Source organism: Nipponia nippon, unplaced genomic scaffold (genome assembly GCF_047370975.1).
Source record: "Nipponia nippon isolate SJK-2023a ecotype South Korea unplaced genomic scaffold, ASM4737097v1 scaffold_1, whole genome shotgun sequence".
In the NCBI taxonomy this organism is placed as follows: domain Eukaryota; kingdom Metazoa; phylum Chordata; class Aves; order Pelecaniformes; family Threskiornithidae; genus Nipponia; species Nipponia nippon.
Window position 1 is genome coordinate 115,033,032 of NW_028262290.1, and position 19,126 is coordinate 115,052,157.

The following is a 19,126-nucleotide window of genomic DNA, read 5'->3' on the forward strand; positions in this document are numbered from 1 at the left end:
ACCGTTCATCTCAGGTGTTCAGCATGCTGTTAACATGACAAGGTGGACCACCGCAGACGAGTGAGCTACCATGCCAGCAATGCTAGCATAAGCACTAAGTAGAACTACTCAGGAAAGATGGGTAGGCTAACATACTCCCAAGGTGTTAACAGTTCCCAAAGCAGCTTTGAGCAAGCAGTTTAATCTGAGCATGCCTCAGTATGGCATTTCTAGTGCATGTGTACTCTTTCTCAGGCAGGAAACACATGAAGCACCCCAATGCTCTCCTCACAGGAACCGTACAAGAATAAAACCACACATCTCAAAATAACAGCAAAAATTCTCAGTAACGCAGCAGCAAAAATATTGCATTATAGAAACAAAGCTGAGCCAGCACCAAAGTCCTTTCTAAAGAGTGGCTAATTACATGCTACACTGAACTCAATTTTTAAGACAGCATTTGCAACGTGAAAATGAAAAATAAGAAAAAAATGAGAGATGTCAGTGAAAGTTCTGTTTCAACAGAATGTCTGTCCTCTTTAAATTCTTTCAGACTTCTTTAAAACTCAAATTTCATTTGGTGCACTGGCTACCCATACTAAGCATATTCTCAGAATTTAGAATTTTCAAAAGAAGCCTATGGAGTAGCACCGTCCAGATCTTACCAAATTTTAATGAGAAAAAGTAACCCATTCTCTTTTTATAAACATATTTCAGCATAGTTTATCCAGAAAATATACTCATTGCCTAGTATGCAAAATAACCCTTCAATTCAAGTGTTTATAGGGTTTCATAAATTCTGCTGTATTGCATGCTACCACAGTTTCTTTTAACAGTTATTTCTAGATTCAGACTGAGGCAGAAAGATATATTTAAAGAGCAGATCTGACAATCTTGTGGTCTCCTATGCTGTCCATGGATCATCCTGGCCTGGATATCAGCACGCCCTTTGCAAACCTATCAGAACTTTGATACTATTCTGCTTTGATCAAAACCGAGACAATAATGCATATTAGAAGTTCACTTTTTAGTAGAAATGATTGGTGTGTCTACTGTCTCCTTGCTACACATTACCTTCTTTAAGCAGGTCTGCATGTGCGCTTTTTCTTGGGTAGTTAAACCATTCCTACTATCTCAAGACACTGACTTTCTAGACTATCCTCTACTCTCATCTGTGCTCGCTAGGTTTACACTTGGCAAATATTGGACTTCAATAAAGGTCAGGAAAAGCTGTTCTATTCAGAGGCAGGTATTATTCAGCTGTATGCCTCTTCTTGTAAGGATGCAACATATAACTTGCTTTAACTGCCCTTGAAATAACAAATGTACGAAGTGGAGTGGGCAGGGGGCAGGAACAGGCTGTGCAAGTGAATCATGATGCTTTTTACCTATTTTTCTCTAAGCATTACCTCACCTACAGCAGTCATTTTAGTGGGAGCATCTTAACTCTCAGGACACTGCCAACTCAGTCAGTTATCAAGGCATTTGCTCATCAAAGCCTTCTTTCCACAGAAAACCCTGACACAGTTTTTGGTAGACTTAGAGCAGGGCAGAGAATTCTGCACAATTACTCATTTCTGAGCTTATGGACATCCACCACGCATCTGAAAAAGGCAGAAGCTTATCCCCCTTCTCTTTGCAGGCCTAAGCAAAAAGTAATGTTTCTATAATATTTGACTCAGCAATGACAGACTAGGCAGCTATACAGCTTTCTCCCAAAGCTTTTACAGACTTATGTCATGTTTTAGTGTTACGTGGTTTGCCTTCCTAGAGTTTGTTGTTAATGATATCAGGATACTGAACCTCCTCTTCAAAGTCAACTGTAAACAGGACATAATCGGCGTGAACAGGCAACCGCACAGATCTCAAAGACAAGGATAAGCCTTACCCGTATATAAGCATCCTGGTGATGTTTAGCAAAGTACAGCATGTTGTCGAGGGCTAGCATTCCTGGAGGGGTCTGCGTAAAATCCATTGCTGGGTTTACATGATTCTGTAAAAAGATAACAAGATCACTCAGCATCTTTACAAAAGCTATCAGCTCCCCAGTGACGTGCACCATGTTAGCATCCTATGCCAAAAAGTCCAGCAACAGAGCTCTTTTGCTGAGCAGAAAACTCTTAACAAGGAAATGGTCCATGCCTCAAAGAACTTCACAGCCAAATGCAAACACTACAAGGCTGGCATGTCAGTCATTCACTTCTCTAGCTACTCAATGGAGGTTTCCCAAAGGTTGAGTGCTTTAGAAGCCCATATCTTCAAGTCTTTCATGGCCGATAGACTCCTCAGTGGTACTACAGACTAAAAGTACTATTTATATGAAAATGCAGATACATATGCAAACTGCCACCAAAGCACTTATTTATACAACTGCTCTGGAACAATTTCAAATAAACCACAAAAAGGCGAAAAGACTACTAGATTCAAAGCTGTACTAAGTCTATTGGATCTTGTGACTCCTGAACACAAAGGACGTCAGACAAAACTGTATGAAATGAAACAGATTCATCTCATGGAATTCGGGTAAATTTTTTGTTACATTCTGAATCTATGGATTTCAACTATGGAATTAATGAATGATCATACCAAATATAACCAAAACTTGTTAGTTTCCACATGCTCCTACAAATTGCAAAAGTTCAGTTTCACACACTACATAAAAAACTGCATTAACTCAAAATATTCATTAGTCCAACTTTTGACTGGATGGAATTGAATGTACATTTGAATAAGTTTCATGTAGTTCACGGTTTAGAGATGAACATTTGCCTGGCTACAGACAGGCTCAAAAACACCACAGAAGCTGCTCAGAAACGCAAAGACCCAAGAGTATGTCTCCATCGAAAAATTCCTATCGTCTGCTATGCTCTTTTATCAGTATCACCTTTGCAGTGTCTCCAGCTCCACTCATCATTCTGACACAGAAAGATTTCCCTAGCTGCTTTGCGATGGCATTTCTATTCTGCAAGACCCAGCTGACAGAGACTTTAAAAGTGCATTTACTAGCAGAAAACTAACTGGCAAAGATCAGCACAGATTTCTTCTTCCATCAGTCTGTTTCTGCTGTGTGCTCAGGGTCTGATCCACCCACCTCACTGACAAAAGCATGGGTTTTACTACTTTTCCTCCTGTTGATTCTGCCAGGCCATAAAGTAGTAGAAATATGAGATTCCACTCTCTTGCCCATCTTACCTTTAGATGTATGATAGGTTGGCTTTAGCCAGTCAATAATTCATAGTCACGTGAAAGACTAGAAATACTAGAAAGCGAAAATTATACATTAAGATGGCTGCTGCCACTTTAAAAGCAGACAAAGATTTGGGGCTGAAGATAGCGTGCACAATTTGTTCATTTTACATCTCCGGCTTAGGAGAACTGGTGTACAAGCAATACAATCATAGGCTTATCATTTTGCGATAGGGAATCAAGAGGATGCCTGAAATCCTAGATTTTATATGCAGTAGATATTTCAGAAGAGCAGTAGTCTAGAGTGGGAAAACAAAGGGTCACTGAATTGTGTTTATCAAAAACTCATCTTTTTTAACCTTTTTGGGGGGATTGTTTGTTCCTTTTTTAAACTTTCATCTGTTCATCTGAATGATGAACAAAAGTCCTTTGTGGTTATTTCTCCACTCAACCTTCCATCTTCCACGTGTGATACATTTATCAGTCAGAAGATTTAAAATCAGTACAAACTGTTTTACACAGATCATAAGCCCAACAGACTTCAGCTTCTGGAAGGAGAAACCTTCCCTCCCCATCATTTTTCAAGCATTCCAGAACATGCATTTTTTGAGAGGCTGGGTCTGGCAGCCACACAAACGCCCCCCTTCCCCCAAACTCAGCATGAACATCTTAGCAGGACCCTCTATGCATTTGAAACCACCTTCATTTTGGGTGTAAAGTACAATTCCTGGGGAACACCACTTGACACTTAGCCTCACCATGAGCACATTTTCTTGGGAAAGCTGTTGGGAGGTTGGCAACAAGGAACTGCACCTGTTTTACAGTGCTTTTTGCAAGAACTTCAGCATAGGGCTGCACATTTTCTCTCCACCCCCAAGCTACAGCACAGGCAGAGTATACTTGGCTAAATACCTGGCAAGCAGAGAGTATCAAGATCCAGCTACCCTTCTCTAGATATTAATATTAGCACTCATTTCACTGCTGTTTACAAACAGTATTAAAATAAAAGCAAGATACTGAAATAAAAAGGCTGACCTACTGTTGCTTGAATAGTTCTTTCCTTCATCCCATTCTACTTCTGAAATTATATAGAAAGGTTGACAAAAAAACAGTGGGGACATTAGAAATCTCACCACATTTAGTAAGGATGACTCATTTTGTCTCTTACAATCACTACTAGTTCTATGTTCAATCAGAAACTCTCTCTCCATCACTTATTACTTTTTCCGAGTAAAGCCTATAAACTCAGCTATTTTCAGTTGTTTGTTTCAAAAGTTTCTGTCCCTTTGGATCCCAGGATAACTAGGGCTTGATCTTCAGCTCTGTTAAGTCAAATAACTGGAGATATGCCTGCTGATAATAGCTGAGGATCCACAAGACAGTTCTGGCATGTATGAGACAATACATTATCTTCAATTATTCTTCAAATTCAAAAGGAATGCCAGCTGCTTTGTTCCCTTCCTCTTTCCTCCCTCCCCCTAAAATCATCCTTTTCTTAACATGTTGAATGTTTGTGGTTGAAATATTAACTTATTGAGAGTGGGTTTAGAAATGAGATACAAAGCTAAATTATCTAAAATGCTGTAGTGAATAATTCAGAAGTATGCAAACACCTCCACCTACAACATAATTTATTAAATATATGGAACACGATGCTTCAGGCATATTAGCTGCATCTGCTTAGTACAAAGTCTATTGCATTTTTCTCTTTATAAAAAGCCAGGAGTAAGAAATACAAATGGAACAGATTTGTTACCTCCAATTTTTCAGATTATTTTTGATTTTTTCCATAAGACTGAATATTATCTATGCATCTTTCAGCTTCAGCGTTTGAGCGGTATTTAACAGCTTACACGCTTATACCACACGTGTATATACCAAAAGCATCAAGAATTTGTTAGCCAGCTTAGTAGGGTACTGTGGAAATGAAAAGTCATTCCTTTGGACAATATGCAAACCCAAAATCATGTCTGCTTATGCCATTAAAAAAAAAAAAAATCATCATCACGTGGCATGTTTCACAAGATTACAGCTATTCCAGATAAATTCCACTGCAGTAATTATATTCAGACAACCTAGCATTCTCATGCAGTCCTAGCTGCGTAAAGCTTTCTTCTCTATCTCTTGTCCTGAATGGCTCCACTCTCTTACTCTAGGCTTCCAAGGCAATCTCTGAGGGACGTGTAGATTTCAGTCATGGAGAATGTGTCCTCACGCTGAGATCCCCAGTCACAGTAATGGTGTACTGTTTGTAGAGAACTGCTAATGGAATAAGCACCGCTCGTTCCTTATATTATTTCAACAACAGTATTTTCCGTGTGAGCATGCTGAAGCACAGAAACCATTTACTTCCCTGCATTCCCAGCCGATTTAGGTATAAACTTTTTATTGCTGTCTCGACAGATATTTACAGCCTATCACAAATTTTGCATCAGTGCTATGTTCAACTACGTAAATCAGTTGCCAAGTCATGCTAGTTTGTCCTGAAAGCTGCTTGCAGTAGGTGCTAGACCTGGTAATAGCTGTTCTACACAGAAGAGCAAACTTCTGTTTTCCCAACCCCAAAGCAGCTCAGGTGAAACGCTATTCTGTACGCCTCCCTTCTGTAGGTTCATATGATAAAAACACTACAGAAGATCCTAGGGAGGAATTAGGATTGTAAAAGAACTGATGATAAAAGAACTTCAGAACATCTGCAAAAGGAGAGTCCAATTTAAATGGTTTCTATTTAAAACGAACACTCTCAAAACTGGTCATATTTTTTTCTACAGAAAAAGGAACAATCTGTCTATGAAGATAGTGCAAAGGACAGTAATCACTTTCTCCCATTTTCAATTACTTGCACTTATTCATTTTCTTCTTTCTTTTAAATCTAACCCACTGTTCTGTGGGTTAGGAAGGAAAGCAATCACCTGGTTCTACAGCACCTACGCAAAAACCCTCCCTGGGTCAAATGAGAAAATTAAAGTAGTACATACAGGGATGGTTGTTCATAAGAACTCAAGACCAGGAGGGTGGGAACTTTTTAAGTGGTATTCACAGTGAGTTATGAATTGATAAACTTATGCTGGAAGTATCAACGAGGACACAACCTCACCATTTACCCCTTCCCTAAATAATCCTTAAGTTTTACACGCAAAATATTCCCATCTGTTCATTTACACAAGAATAACAAATATGAAAAAATGCTACATTAAAAAAAAACATTTGTGAAGAGGTAGTCAGCTAAAATTTTTAATGAGGAAGTAATCTTGTCTTTTTATTTAACAGCACTATATTCAAAGAGATGATGATGCACACAACTTCCACCATCCAATTTAATGAGACAGAACAGTGACTTGGGAATTTTCAACCTCTATGTATTCAATGAAAGCAAGAACTAACAAACAGATTTGGTTTTCCCTTGATAACTCTTTAAATATGCAAATGTGCATTTTTTTTCTTCCAAAGACAATTTTTTAATTTTCCAACAGAACTCTATGATAGAATGAAAATGTATCTGGAGGATCCTTGAATTTAAAAAAATAAAATAAAATAAATAAACTAAACTAAAATAAAAACACTGTCTACCTCAAGTCAGAAGTATCCAAGCTCAGCAACTGTTATATCTTTGAAAGGATATGCAAAAAATCTTTTAAGATACTTTCAGTGCAAGTCATTTAAATCACATCCCCCCTACTCCATCATATATAAACAACTCTGGTTATAGTTTTCACAAAGACTTACAAATTATGTTTGCATGCAACGACGATAGTTTTTCCTTCAACATATTTTTAGCTTTTTCCAGCTTCGTGTTTCAGCAAATATTTGGCCATTTCCACCTGCTTAACCTTTTTTTTTTTTTTAATGACAGCTTTACAATGCATATTAGTAAACTGCAAATGTTATCCTTCAACAATAAAACTCACTCCAATCTACATAACATGTTAAGCAACAGCCTTTCTGGATCAAGTTTGAACTCACCAATATAAAACTGACCTTCTCAATAGCAAAGAAATCATAAGCACAATCTGCACATAATTTGCCCTATAAAAAATAATAATAAAAAAATCATAATTTGACTACCGTATTCCCTTGATTCCCTGAGCTACAATGTAATCTAATGTAAAGCAGCACAGAGCTCTACATAAGTCACCACCAGAAATCTGTCCCAATTACGAAAGGATGCTATGGTGGCCAGAATTGCAGAAATCTGGATGTTATGGTGGTGTAACTAAATCAGCTAAAATCATCAGATAATACATAACAGGGCATGTCAAAAGACAAGCACTGCATATTTTCAGCCATGAATAAATTACACATTGTAAAGCAAGACATAAAGCTCTTGCATAATTCTTTTTATTTTATACATACCTATACCACAGCTTTACAGTCACATGGAGCTAATGCTTTGGATTCCAAGAACTTAAGCCTATGGACTGGCAATAGTTTGAAAGCCTAAAAGAATCTAAACTGAGTGCTATAACTTAGAGTGATGACATCTTGTCCAACGCAGGACAACTGTGAACCACCTTTCAGGTTTTATTTTAGTTAACAAGGACAGACTTTAAAGTTGGATACATGCTTAGCACTTCACAGATTGTTGACTTCTTATTATTGAAGTAATGTTTTCTGGGCAAATGAAGTTATCAAGAAGTAACGTGTCATGTACTCTCTCAGGGATATTTAAAATGAATCAATGGGACATGGTCATTTCAATTACATTTTTTCAGCATGGGAAATTACTACCAGATACCTCCCAGTATCCACTAAGTTTACAGAATAACTCAATAAGCAGTCAAACATCCACTCGCAGATCTAGCTAGACTGGGTCGAGAAATTAAAAGCCATATTAGTTTACTACTACTCCAACACTTGAGATTAGCAGTTCATTTAACAGCCACGTCAGCGGATCCTGCCAGATTTCCTGTTCCACACTTTGGGGCAAAGTCAGTCCTCTTTAGATGAAACTGCTGTTGGACCAGGCGTAAGCTAATCCAGAAGGCTTTCACTGCAGGGAATTAGGGACCGTTCCCAGGAGACTTTCTAAAGGCTCAACTGAAAGGGTGTGAGGTAGGTATCCCTCCAGCCAGGGCAGCTGGAGAGCAACCAAGGGCTACAGCTTTTCAGATAGCTCCCGCTCTTCCAAAATCATGATGGAAGTCTGTTACCCATGTCCTGGCCAGCAAGCAATTTTTGTGTTGTTTGAACTGTATCAGTCAAGTACACCAGGATAAACTGGCATGGAGTATCCCCAACCTAAAAAGAAATAGTGTTAGAATTATGGGCCTTTTTATGACCTTGGAATGTGTCAGGAGATCAACTGGTTTAATTTTACCAGTGTCATTAAAGCAGTTTGCCTTTTCTACATAGATAGGATCCTAAGGCATGAATTCTCATCCTGCCCAGCAGGATAATTATCAAGCTAGCAAGAAGACAGTCATGTGAGAAAACAATGTGAAAAGTGCTAGCAGGAACAGCAAGCAAAAAAAATTATTCCATCTAAACTTGAATACTGTAAATAAACACAGACTAAATGTTTGCAACTAGGCGGAAGTCAGACACGACAGAATCAAAATCTACCTGAGTAATTTATCTCTGTTTGTGAATCTTATCAGATGTGTAAATTAGTTAAGACTTAGTGTTTCTAAGTCCAATTTTGGCATGAAAACCTTTTTTTGAGTTCAGGTAAGCTTAATGTCAGTTGAGTAAGGTACACTGTGACTCCCACTCACTATTTAAGCATAATGGCTGGCACTGTTGGTATACTGGTATACAAGCTTTAATGGTCCTGACTGATGGTTCAAAGACTACTTGTCAAGGAGAAATTCAGAGCTCTTCAACAGGCATTTTGTATAAAAGTTAAGGAAGTGATACAAAATAGTTAACAAGTGTACATACATATACATTTTAGCATATGGCCAAACTACACAAGTTGCATAGCCTATTGACAAGAAAAAAAAGACTCTCTAGACCTTTTTATTAAGTAAAATGAAAGCTTAAAAACCAATTTCTGCCAAATCTTGGGCTGCTTGAATCAGAGCCTTCTAAGCATAAGACTACTTGCAGAGCATCTTTTTGATTGTTTCAGTTACACTTCAGGTAGTTTTATCTGAACTTAACCTTTTTGACATAACATTTGCCTCTGTAATTAAGGTGCATTAATTAAAACACCTTTTAGTTGCTATTTCTTTTAAAGAAAAGTTACTTCAATTATAAGCAATTGAGTAAAATCAGGGTAAAAATAATTATTAGAATTTTCCCGAGGATGGGTATCTACAGGGAACCCACATGGGAAGCAGCTCACATAATTGCTGCAGTTGCCTCTCCCATACAACATGACACAGAAGACTCGAGTGAAACTCCGAATGGGATCCTTCCTGCTGTAACAACTATCAGCTCCGGTGAAGGATATGATGCTTATGTACTATGGTAGGCATAGCACAACGACAGAACAAGAAGACTGGCACTCCATTTGTGCAGTGAATTATACTTCCCTTGGAACTTTAATAACGATGACTGTGGCAGCTGGGGACATCCCCGCGTCCTTACAAGCCGTGCTGCTTTGAGAACGGTGAGCTTTGCAAGGAACCTAAACCCAGTGCCAAGTATCACAAAGGCAAGTTGGGATAGATCTTGCTCTCCTTTTAGATATTTCTGTAGAAAGGTTTCACATTTTTCTTTTTCAAGCAAGCTACTAAAATGGCTGTCATGTGCAAAAGGAAAGGGCTAGGCTGTGTGTAGTTCAAATAAAGAGTAGAAAGAAGTCAGCTCTGTCTGAGAAAACTCCACTTCAAAATGAATCAGCCATGTGAATCTACTGGCTGCCTGGCAGCCAGATACAACAGCTGTCAAAATTTCAAACCGGGGAATTGAGCTGAAATGTCACCTGCGGCTAGGCATACAGACTCACAGTCGTAGGTAAAAAAAACCTGCTGCCACTACAGAGCTCTGTGGTTCACATACTGCCACTTCTTTTACTACCTGTGACCAGGTCAAGCTTCCAGTAACCACAGAGAACAAGCTGAAAAATAATCTACAGTAAAGGAACTGTCAACATCTATGATATTTTAGCTACCTTTGGACGTAAGTGCCCACATCCAAAACGACTAGCTCTACAGTCAAATCTTCCCTGCTTGAGTGCAAACAGCCACACTTTGTAGATGTTACAGATGGGTTTGGAATAAAGGACTGATCCCTCCTGAAACATTTGAGTCCGTACTTCTGTCTTAAGTCAACAATAGCTTCTGCCCATCCTATAGCATACCCTCATCTGCCCTCAGTAGCGAGGTAATTAAAAAAAAAAAAAAAAAAAGACAAAAAAACACTGGATCCATTTATTGGGGAATTTCAGTTCACTTGACTTCCATTTTTCTTTGCCTCCCTCTACAGGACTGTGAAGCTTTTGTGACTAGAGCTGTACTCTGCAAAATGCAGATATGTTTTGCATGTCTGGGCATTGTTCTGCTCTGCCTCCAGTTTCCTCCAGACAGACATCAAAAAGAGGATGGAGCTGCACCAAAATGTAGGAAGATTTAAGAAAATTAAGGATCTTTTAAAAAGACACATACCATTACCGCTCATGTAGGGGCGGTGTAACAAGCTGACTACATCAAGCAATCAAAATATTCAGGATTCAGATACAAAGGTGTTTTTAATTTGGGGAAATAACGCAGTTATTCACAAATGAGTCGCTTTTCTCCCCCTTGTCTTTTAATTCATTCACAGGCCTAAGTTAATGAAATCACATATTCAAAGAGAATGTCTGTATTTCTTTGTAACTGAAGAAGATCTAAATACCTTGTGTGCTATGTTATTTGCTATCCTTTAGGTCTTACAACAGGCAAAAAAAAAAAGAGGAATGAGAGAAGAGGGAACAGAGCGATATGTACATTTAAGTAACATACATATCTGTTTGCATGGATGCATACACTGAAAAATTGCATAGTCTTAAAAAAACCCAATATTTGCAGTAATTAAGATTAAATTGAATTTACACTGTTTCACAAAATTACCATCACTTCAATATCAAGCAAGGGTTTGTGTGGAATCAGCTATCCAAGTCAAGCCTTGTGAAACAGATGAAGCCCACACTGTAAGAGAGATGTCATTATGTCTGACCAGTTTTGGGGGGCCTGTTTCTTCATCTTATTTTTTTGTATGCAAATTCTGAGGCATGTGCAGTACATAGTATCGAGAGAAAGATGTCCAAGATCCATCTCTAGGAGAAGGGGTCAGAAAACAATTAGCAGTAAAAGAACTCTGCTGTTATAGAATCATAGAAGCATAGAATAGGTAAGGTTGGAAAAGACTCTTAAGATCATCGAGTCCAACCGTTAACCTATCACTGCCAAGTCCACCACTAAACCATGTCCTCAAGCACCACGTCTACCCGTCTTTTAAATACCTCCAGGGATGGAGACTCAACCACTTCCCTGGGCAGCCTGTTCCAATGCCTGACCACCCTTTCAGTGAAGAAGTTTTTCCTAATATCCAACCTAAACTTCCCCTGGTGCAGCTTGAGGCCATTTCCTCTTGTCCTATCACTTGTTACTAGGGAGAAGAGACTGACCCCCACCTCGCTACAACCTCCTTTCGGGTAGTTGGAGAGAGCAATAAGGTCTCCCCTCAGCCTCCTCTTCTCCAGGCTAAACAACCCCAGCTCCCTCAGCCGCTCCTCGTAAGGCTTGTCCTCCAGACCCTTCACCAACTTCGTTGCCCTTCTCTGGACAGGCTCCAGCACCTCCATGTCCTTCTTGTAGTGAGGGGCCCAAAACTGAACACAGTACTCGAGGTGCGGCCGCACCAGTGCCGAGTACCGGGGCACTATCACCTCCCTGGTCCTGCTGGCCACACTATTCCAGATACAAGCCAGGATGCTATTGGCCCTCTTGGCCACCTAAGCACACTGCTGGCTCATGTTCAGGCAGCTGCCAACCAACACCCCCAGGTCCTTTTCCGCCAGGCAGCTCTCCAGCCACTCCTCCCCAAGCCCGTAGCATTATGGTACACTCGAAACTACTCAGCCCTGCTACATCCAAATCCATGGAGCTTGCCCGCCCCCACGAGTTTGTAACCGGGATGCACATAGTAAATAAGCAGCAAACAAGAACACAATACAGTGAAATCATAGATAGTATAGAAAAAACATATGCCAGAAATGCAATGTTTCATTGCCCCTAATTTTAAATTAGCACATTTACATGTTAGTGAGTTTTCTTGAAAAGAGGCATATTTCTTTAAATCATCAGGAGTTCAAGATTTTTGTTTTACAATTTCACAATTAAAAATATTGGAAAGGTATAAAAAGATAAAAATCCTTTTATACTTCCTCTGCAAAACAACAGAACTTACCCTGTCATTAAGAAACTGATTTAAAGGATGATTCTTCCAACTAATATTCATAATAAACACAAAAGGATCAAATAAAGTATTAAAAAAAATCAAAACAAAAAGATTGAGATTATACTGAGTCAGTTCATTCCTACAGACACACAACCACAGATATTTCATTCTGATTAGTTTTAACTTTATTCTTAAAGTGATACTGAAAGTTCAAAGAAGGTTGGTAGCCCATCAACATGGGATTTTTTTTTTTTTTCTTTTAAATCTGTTCTCCTCTGGGAGGACTAAAGCTAAGAAGAATTCAGCAGTATACAGTAAAAGGCTGGTTTATTCCTTTTAACAATGTGCAAATTGTTAGACAGCCATAGCTCCTGACAAACAATCCTGGCAAATCACATGCAGCCGCATGGTAACCAAGAACTGCAGCTTTAACGTACGGACTTGCTGGCTGCAGTAGTTGGTCACTACGATGCTGTATCTGACCCAGGCACCTCTTTCTGTGCAATTATTGGCTCAGACCAACAGTACCGAGTTTATATAAACTTAGTAGCTCCTCTAATACACAGCTATCATCCACTGTGCATCTCATAAGGCCAGGTTTTCCTGGTTTTAACTGACCAATTTTTGTTAATAAAATAAGTTTCTCAGGTTTTCTCCTAGCCTTTTGAAACCTCATGCCTCGAAACAGCAGTAATTCTGTTGCATCCCTCTGTTAGCACTCAGGGTCAGCAGACAATAGTCTGATGATGATGAAAAATGCATTATCTTTGGATTGTTTTCACCACTCGTCTCATTTTTTGTCATTCTTCAGTATTTATTCCACACTGCAATCACACTTGAGGGGGTCACACCCCAAGCCATCCTCAGCAGCTCTGCCCCACTCATATACACGAGGGTCAACCAAGCTGTCCCCTGTGCTCAGCAGGCATCTACCCACGCTTCCTTGCACTGCTCAGAGCGGTTCAGGGGCTCAACGGAAGAGATTTGCGGATCAAACGCTAACCCTGGGGGCTGTTCCTCCTCTAAGTTATACCGGAGGAGATCTCCCCCACAGCCATACATTGACTTGAACGTCTCAGCAAATCTAGATGTCAGTGTGGAGAGTGGAGTTTCAGCATGAATTCTGCTAAGCTGCAAACTCAGCATGCAGTGCTTCATTCTACATGCAGCAAACCTATTTCCAACACAGTCCCACGTTTCCACAACCTAGCACCAAATACAAAGCATGACATGAAACCGTAGAATGCTTCATTTATGGCAAACGGTAACTTAAAACTATGAAACGATGCTTATGGAAAAGAATCTGATGGCTATGATCAGGATGAATCAGGATGGCTATGAGAGTAAGCTTGCGTGGCACTTCAATGATTTCTGTATTTCTGCTCCCAAGTTTGGAAGGATATTGATGCTTTGCTGTTATTGCTCACATTTGCAGAACGTAGCCTGAGTTGGCAATCAAATATAAGTTTTCTTGATTAGATCTTTAACTACTTTTATAAAATCTCTCTTAAAAAAAAAAAAAAAATCCAGATTGCAAGAAAGCATCCTTGTCACGGAGCCTACACAAGGCTGAAAAACACTCAGACACAAGAAACTATTATTTCAGAGGGATAAAATATCTTGCCAGTAAATGCCAGACAGAAAAGAAACTCTACTTAGTGTACTGTATAACAAACTGTGACATGCAAGTCAAATTAAGTAACTTTTTATTGCCCCCAGAGGTATCGTTTAGCCTAAACATCAAACATCTGCTGGCATTCAACTGAGAAATGGGAAATTACAGACCAGAACAGTTATTTCTACTATTTCTAAGGCTGAAATGATTCTGTACCCATGCAAGTGAGCTGTTGAACAACTTTTGTGAACCTACAACTGGTGTGATGCTAGGGCCCTCTGCTGTGCAATATTGCAAATAAGTTAGCAGCTTTTAAAATGAGGTCAGCTGTACTCCAAATAATATCAAGCCATATAAATACAGTAAATCAAGAATTTCTGTCTTCAGGTGAGTATTAAAGAAAAGCAATTCTGACAGACATTCAGTGTTACTGTAAAGAGAAGATCTAATATTCACCTAGAAAACATTCTGCGAGACTGCCATGTGGAGCTGTATACTGTAAAATAATCTAAAATATTAAGCTAATAAAATTAAAATATTCCTTTGTTTTTCAACAAGTGAAATGGAAACTTTAAGTAGGAAATAAAATTTAAAAAATCCCTTCTCAGACTGAATTATCTCCATATAGGTTCAGGAAATTTAACTGTAAAATTAACAACTGGTCTTACTGATTGTGGCTCCTCCAAATGCCAGTATAGACTAGTAAAACCCTTAGTTACATCTTTAGTATCATCATCAGTTCATTTATGTTTCCTTCCTCTTCCATTCTGTTTTTCTTTTCCTGTACTTCTTGTACTTTTCTTTTCTTGTACTTCTTGTACTTCATATTTTGTTCACCTTTCTAATCCAGTACCTCTACTTGTGGTTGCTCTGTCATAGATCAATCAAGTAGCAATGTTCACACAAACATTAGGCAAGTAAGATGTCAAAAGCAAATGGAAGCTTGAGAAAGATGTTTAAATTACAAATAAAACTGGTTGTGCCACCTGCAGTTCAGGTTGTCTGATACTTTCCATTTTAAGACTTTCTTTTGCTTCTGATACTTTACAACTATTTTAAGCATCAGGACAGAATGCCTAGCATCTCCTTTAGATTCAAATGATTTAGCAAGTTTTAGCAAATTATTTGATCATTTTTAGGAATGTTTTATTAAGCACTGTATTGCTCTTATTAAATCAATTTTTACACAATTGTTTTGTCAAGAAACTCCAGCCCACTCACGGTATGGAAGAAAAACTTCTAGTTTAGTAAAAGACTTGTTCTTGTGTCAGTCTTGCGTCAGCCTTGAAATTCCTCTGGAACATAGGCTACATTTGACCACATAATAAAGACTCAGGATGAACTGAATTTAACAAGTCTCTTTGTAGCACGCAGAGTTTTTTTCTGAAGACACTGCCTGTCCTGAGCATTTCCTGGCCCCATCTTGAAGGCTTAAAGAAAAACCAAAAGAGGAGTGGAGTGAAAAGAGAAGTTAAATAGACAGGCACACAGCAACAGTGAGAGGAAAGGGTCAAAGTCAGGCATTTCGGAGTGGGAAGGCTTAGAGGAAGAAGGAGGGCAAAAGTGGTAGGGCAGAAACCAAGACAGATGGGAAGGAGGACTATAATTATCAGCCTGGGGCTGAACAAGAGAGAAAGATTAGGATATAGGATAGGATTATACAGATAGGATAGGATTATACAGATAAATGTTACTCTCCGAAAACAGGAATGACAGAACTGGTCCTCAAATTCTGTTTTGTCTCAAGTGCTTCCAAATAAGTGTTTAAGAAAGCAAATACAGCCATATGATTCTCTAACTATATCTTTTTAATTAAAAGGTGATCAAACACTGAAAGTAACAGTCACTATACAATGACAACTCTCTGATAACACCTAGAAATAAATATGTATGATTAGCCTTCACCTTCCAAAACTTACCCTGAGGAATGAATCAGCAATAGGTTGTTTCTAAAATATGTGCTGAAAAAATTCAGCTTCAAAACCGAATGACAGAATGGAGAGTGAAGCTTGCAAACAATGGAGAAGAGCAACCTCTAGTGGTCATAACGGTAAAAATGAGAGAATGAATGCTATATACATTCCTGTCTTACCCCACTGGTTCAATATTAAGGGGAATTTCAGTGGCAAAAGGCAGACCATGTATTTTTTCTGGTCATAGCATCTGCACATTTTATTTTGGTAAATAAAAGGACACTCAAATCTATGAACCATGTATGACAATGAAAGGTAAGAAGAATAATCTTCTTTCTGATGGAGTGGCATTAGACATGGTTTCTGCTCAGCTGCATGGTGCTTAATTATTAGCTATATTAATTAACGACAAAGGATTTGAGTGGGCCATTGTTACACATAGAAATATAGCAACCAAACTGAGGGTCAGGCACTTCTGTCTCGAGGCAAAGCAGTCTCAGCCACTGCATATCGGAATAGCTCAGCAAAAGGAAATCTTCTCAAACTGATTATTTTTCCAGCAACAAGTTATTTCACAAGTTTTGAAATAGCAGATAGGGAAAGAGAGGGTTGTGGGAGTAGAATGAGTGAAGGAGGATGGAAAACTACAAATGGTTTTTAGTAGTACAGATGACCTGTCATCTATGCTGTTCTATCATTAAGCCAACAATTAAATCTTATCAATTTAAAATTCAAAAAAGAATCAGATCTAGATTGGCACACAGACAGTATCATTCAATAATGTTCCTCTGCCGCTGCCAAAGCCAACAAAAGAATCTGAATGTAAGAAAGCATTACTTTTATTATAGTTGAAAAGTTCCCCCAAAGGATCAACAACACAATGCTTCCCATCACTGCAGAATGCCACCAACAGGAGGAAACATCAGAGAACTGTGAACAGAACAGCTGAAAACGACTATTCGGAGACCTTTTAGATGAGTTTTTCAGCATTTTACACCAGTTCCAGATTTTAGTCCCCAAATCACAAACCTTCGGCTTCCTGTTCTGGGCTTTCCCACTCCTACAATTCACTGTAAGATTTTTGAAAACTTCAAACACTCAGACTTTCCTTTTTTAGGAAGAAAAAAGATGACCATCCTCAGGTCTTCAACTAGAATAGCTAAGTAAATGCATCACATGGGGTCTGCTTCTGTCTATCTCCCTCTCACCCTCCCTCCTAGGAAAATCTTATCCTCCCTAGCCTAGCAGACTGCTACTATTAATCCAGATGTTCAGCTGGAACAAAGGGGCTTCAGAAACCTAGCTGACATTAATAACTCCAGAGAATTTAAGGACTATTAATATTCCTGCAGGGCATGGCATCCCAACCCAACCTCCGTCTTGCTCAGTTTTTCCTTTTTAGAGCCCATCTCAATCTACCGCTTAATGGACCACCACAAATCCACACCATACAAATTACCTAGAATTGTGCACTGCCCTTTCACTGCATGATTTCATTCTGACTCTTTACTTCTTTCTATCAGAGTCAGTAATAAAGGCTGAATGATTATCACACAGCAATCTAAGTATTTATCTACTGTTTTTCTAGCAATAGAAATTTGAACTTTCTTTTAATACACACACCCCCCATTCCAGGTAAACCCATGCCTCAAATCTGAGGTCATAATTTTTATCATTAATGTTAGGTTACAATAAATCAACAGTTTAAGTCAAATTCTTCAAAACTAGGATGCAACTATTTCACAGCCCAAAATAATAAGCAAAAAGTAACACCATATCTTTAGAAAAAAATTTAATCTAACTATGGTTGAGCTATTCAAGTCAGAACCTCCCACTTTATGTCAAAAAAAATGAAAAGGAAAGCACTTTGTCTACAGGTCACTTAGAGGTGGGTCTCTTAGTGTCGACTATTATTACAGTTGCCCAACTCTTCCCATTACTAGATCCTGTTCTCAGTTGTTAATAGCTTGGACAGCACTTATCACAGCAGCTGAAATTTTCCACGCTGAAGCAAACATTAATCTTTGGAACATTGCAGCTAAACCCAGCCCATCCATTTCTGAAAATAAAACACAGGAAAAATTCAATTCGGGTCTGTCTTCAGAGAAAAGTCCTGACAACTTTCAGGGCAAAGGCTGGAAATGAGAGCCAGCTGACTGAGAAGGCTTTATACTGATGCAGGAACAAACACGGTGGGAGGAGGAGGTGGAGAGAGGGAGGCAAGGGAAAACCCAGAGCAGAACCACATCATGAGGAGGGAGTAGGGGTGGAAAAAGAGGAAATTCAGGAAGATTAAATGGATGAGGTAATGGGGCTCAGCAATCAGACATGCTGGAAGGAGACAGATTCAATCTGAGATCAAAATGGAACAAAGAGCCCAAGGGGAGTGGGAAATCAAAGCCAAAGGCTAGGGAGAGAAATGGAGAGAGAAAGGCCAGAGGAGATAAGGAGTCAAAAAGGAAAGTGAGATAACACAGCAAGGAGACTGCAACAGAATACAGAAGGAGGAAGCCTCCGAGCTACCATGGCTCAGGGAGTGAGCCCAGAAGCAGCCTAAAGACAGAGTTAGCAAAACCCAGAAAGGTGTGGTGCACTAACCTTGGCCAGCAGCCACACACCCACCCAGATGCTCACCCACTCCCCTCCTCAACACAGCAAGGACCAAAAAAGGATGAAAAAGCTCCCGGGTCAAGATAAGGACAGGGAGACTGCTTACCAGTTACCATCACAGGCAAAATAGACTTGACTTGGGGAAAGTCAATTTAATTCATTGCCAATTAAAATAGATTTGGGTAATGAAAACCAAACATTAAAACAACACCTTCCCCTTATCCTTTTCCAAAGCTTAACTTTACTCCTTCATTTCCATATCCTGGGGCAGGAGTGGGGACACAGATGGGGCATGACATGAAAATGAGCTGGGGGGATGAGCAGCTTCCAAGTGAGCATGAGGAAATTATACACACCAGAGCTCTACTAGATTGGTTGAAGAGGACAACAATTAAAGGCTGGAGTATGTCTGTACTTGCTGCAGTCATCTGAGTTTGCCCCTCTTGCAGGTAATCATTACAAAATAGTAATTATATGATTACAGATTATTTCCCTGATA

General features: G+C 39.2%; 1 protein-coding gene across 2 annotated transcripts in view; it reads right to left on the reverse strand.

Annotated features, from left to right (window-relative positions):
* ELMO1 (engulfment and cell motility 1) overlaps nucleotides 1–19,126 on the reverse strand; it is a 313,327-nt gene that overhangs the window by 166,356 nt on the left and 127,845 nt on the right. For both annotated transcript variants that reach the window (XM_087767900.1, XM_087767891.1), the window contains exon 15: nucleotides 1,868–1,972. In XM_087767900.1, coding sequence (XP_087624026.1) covers nucleotides 1,868–1,972 — 105 coding nt within the window. The remainder of the gene's footprint in view (nucleotides 1–1,867; nucleotides 1,973–19,126) is intronic.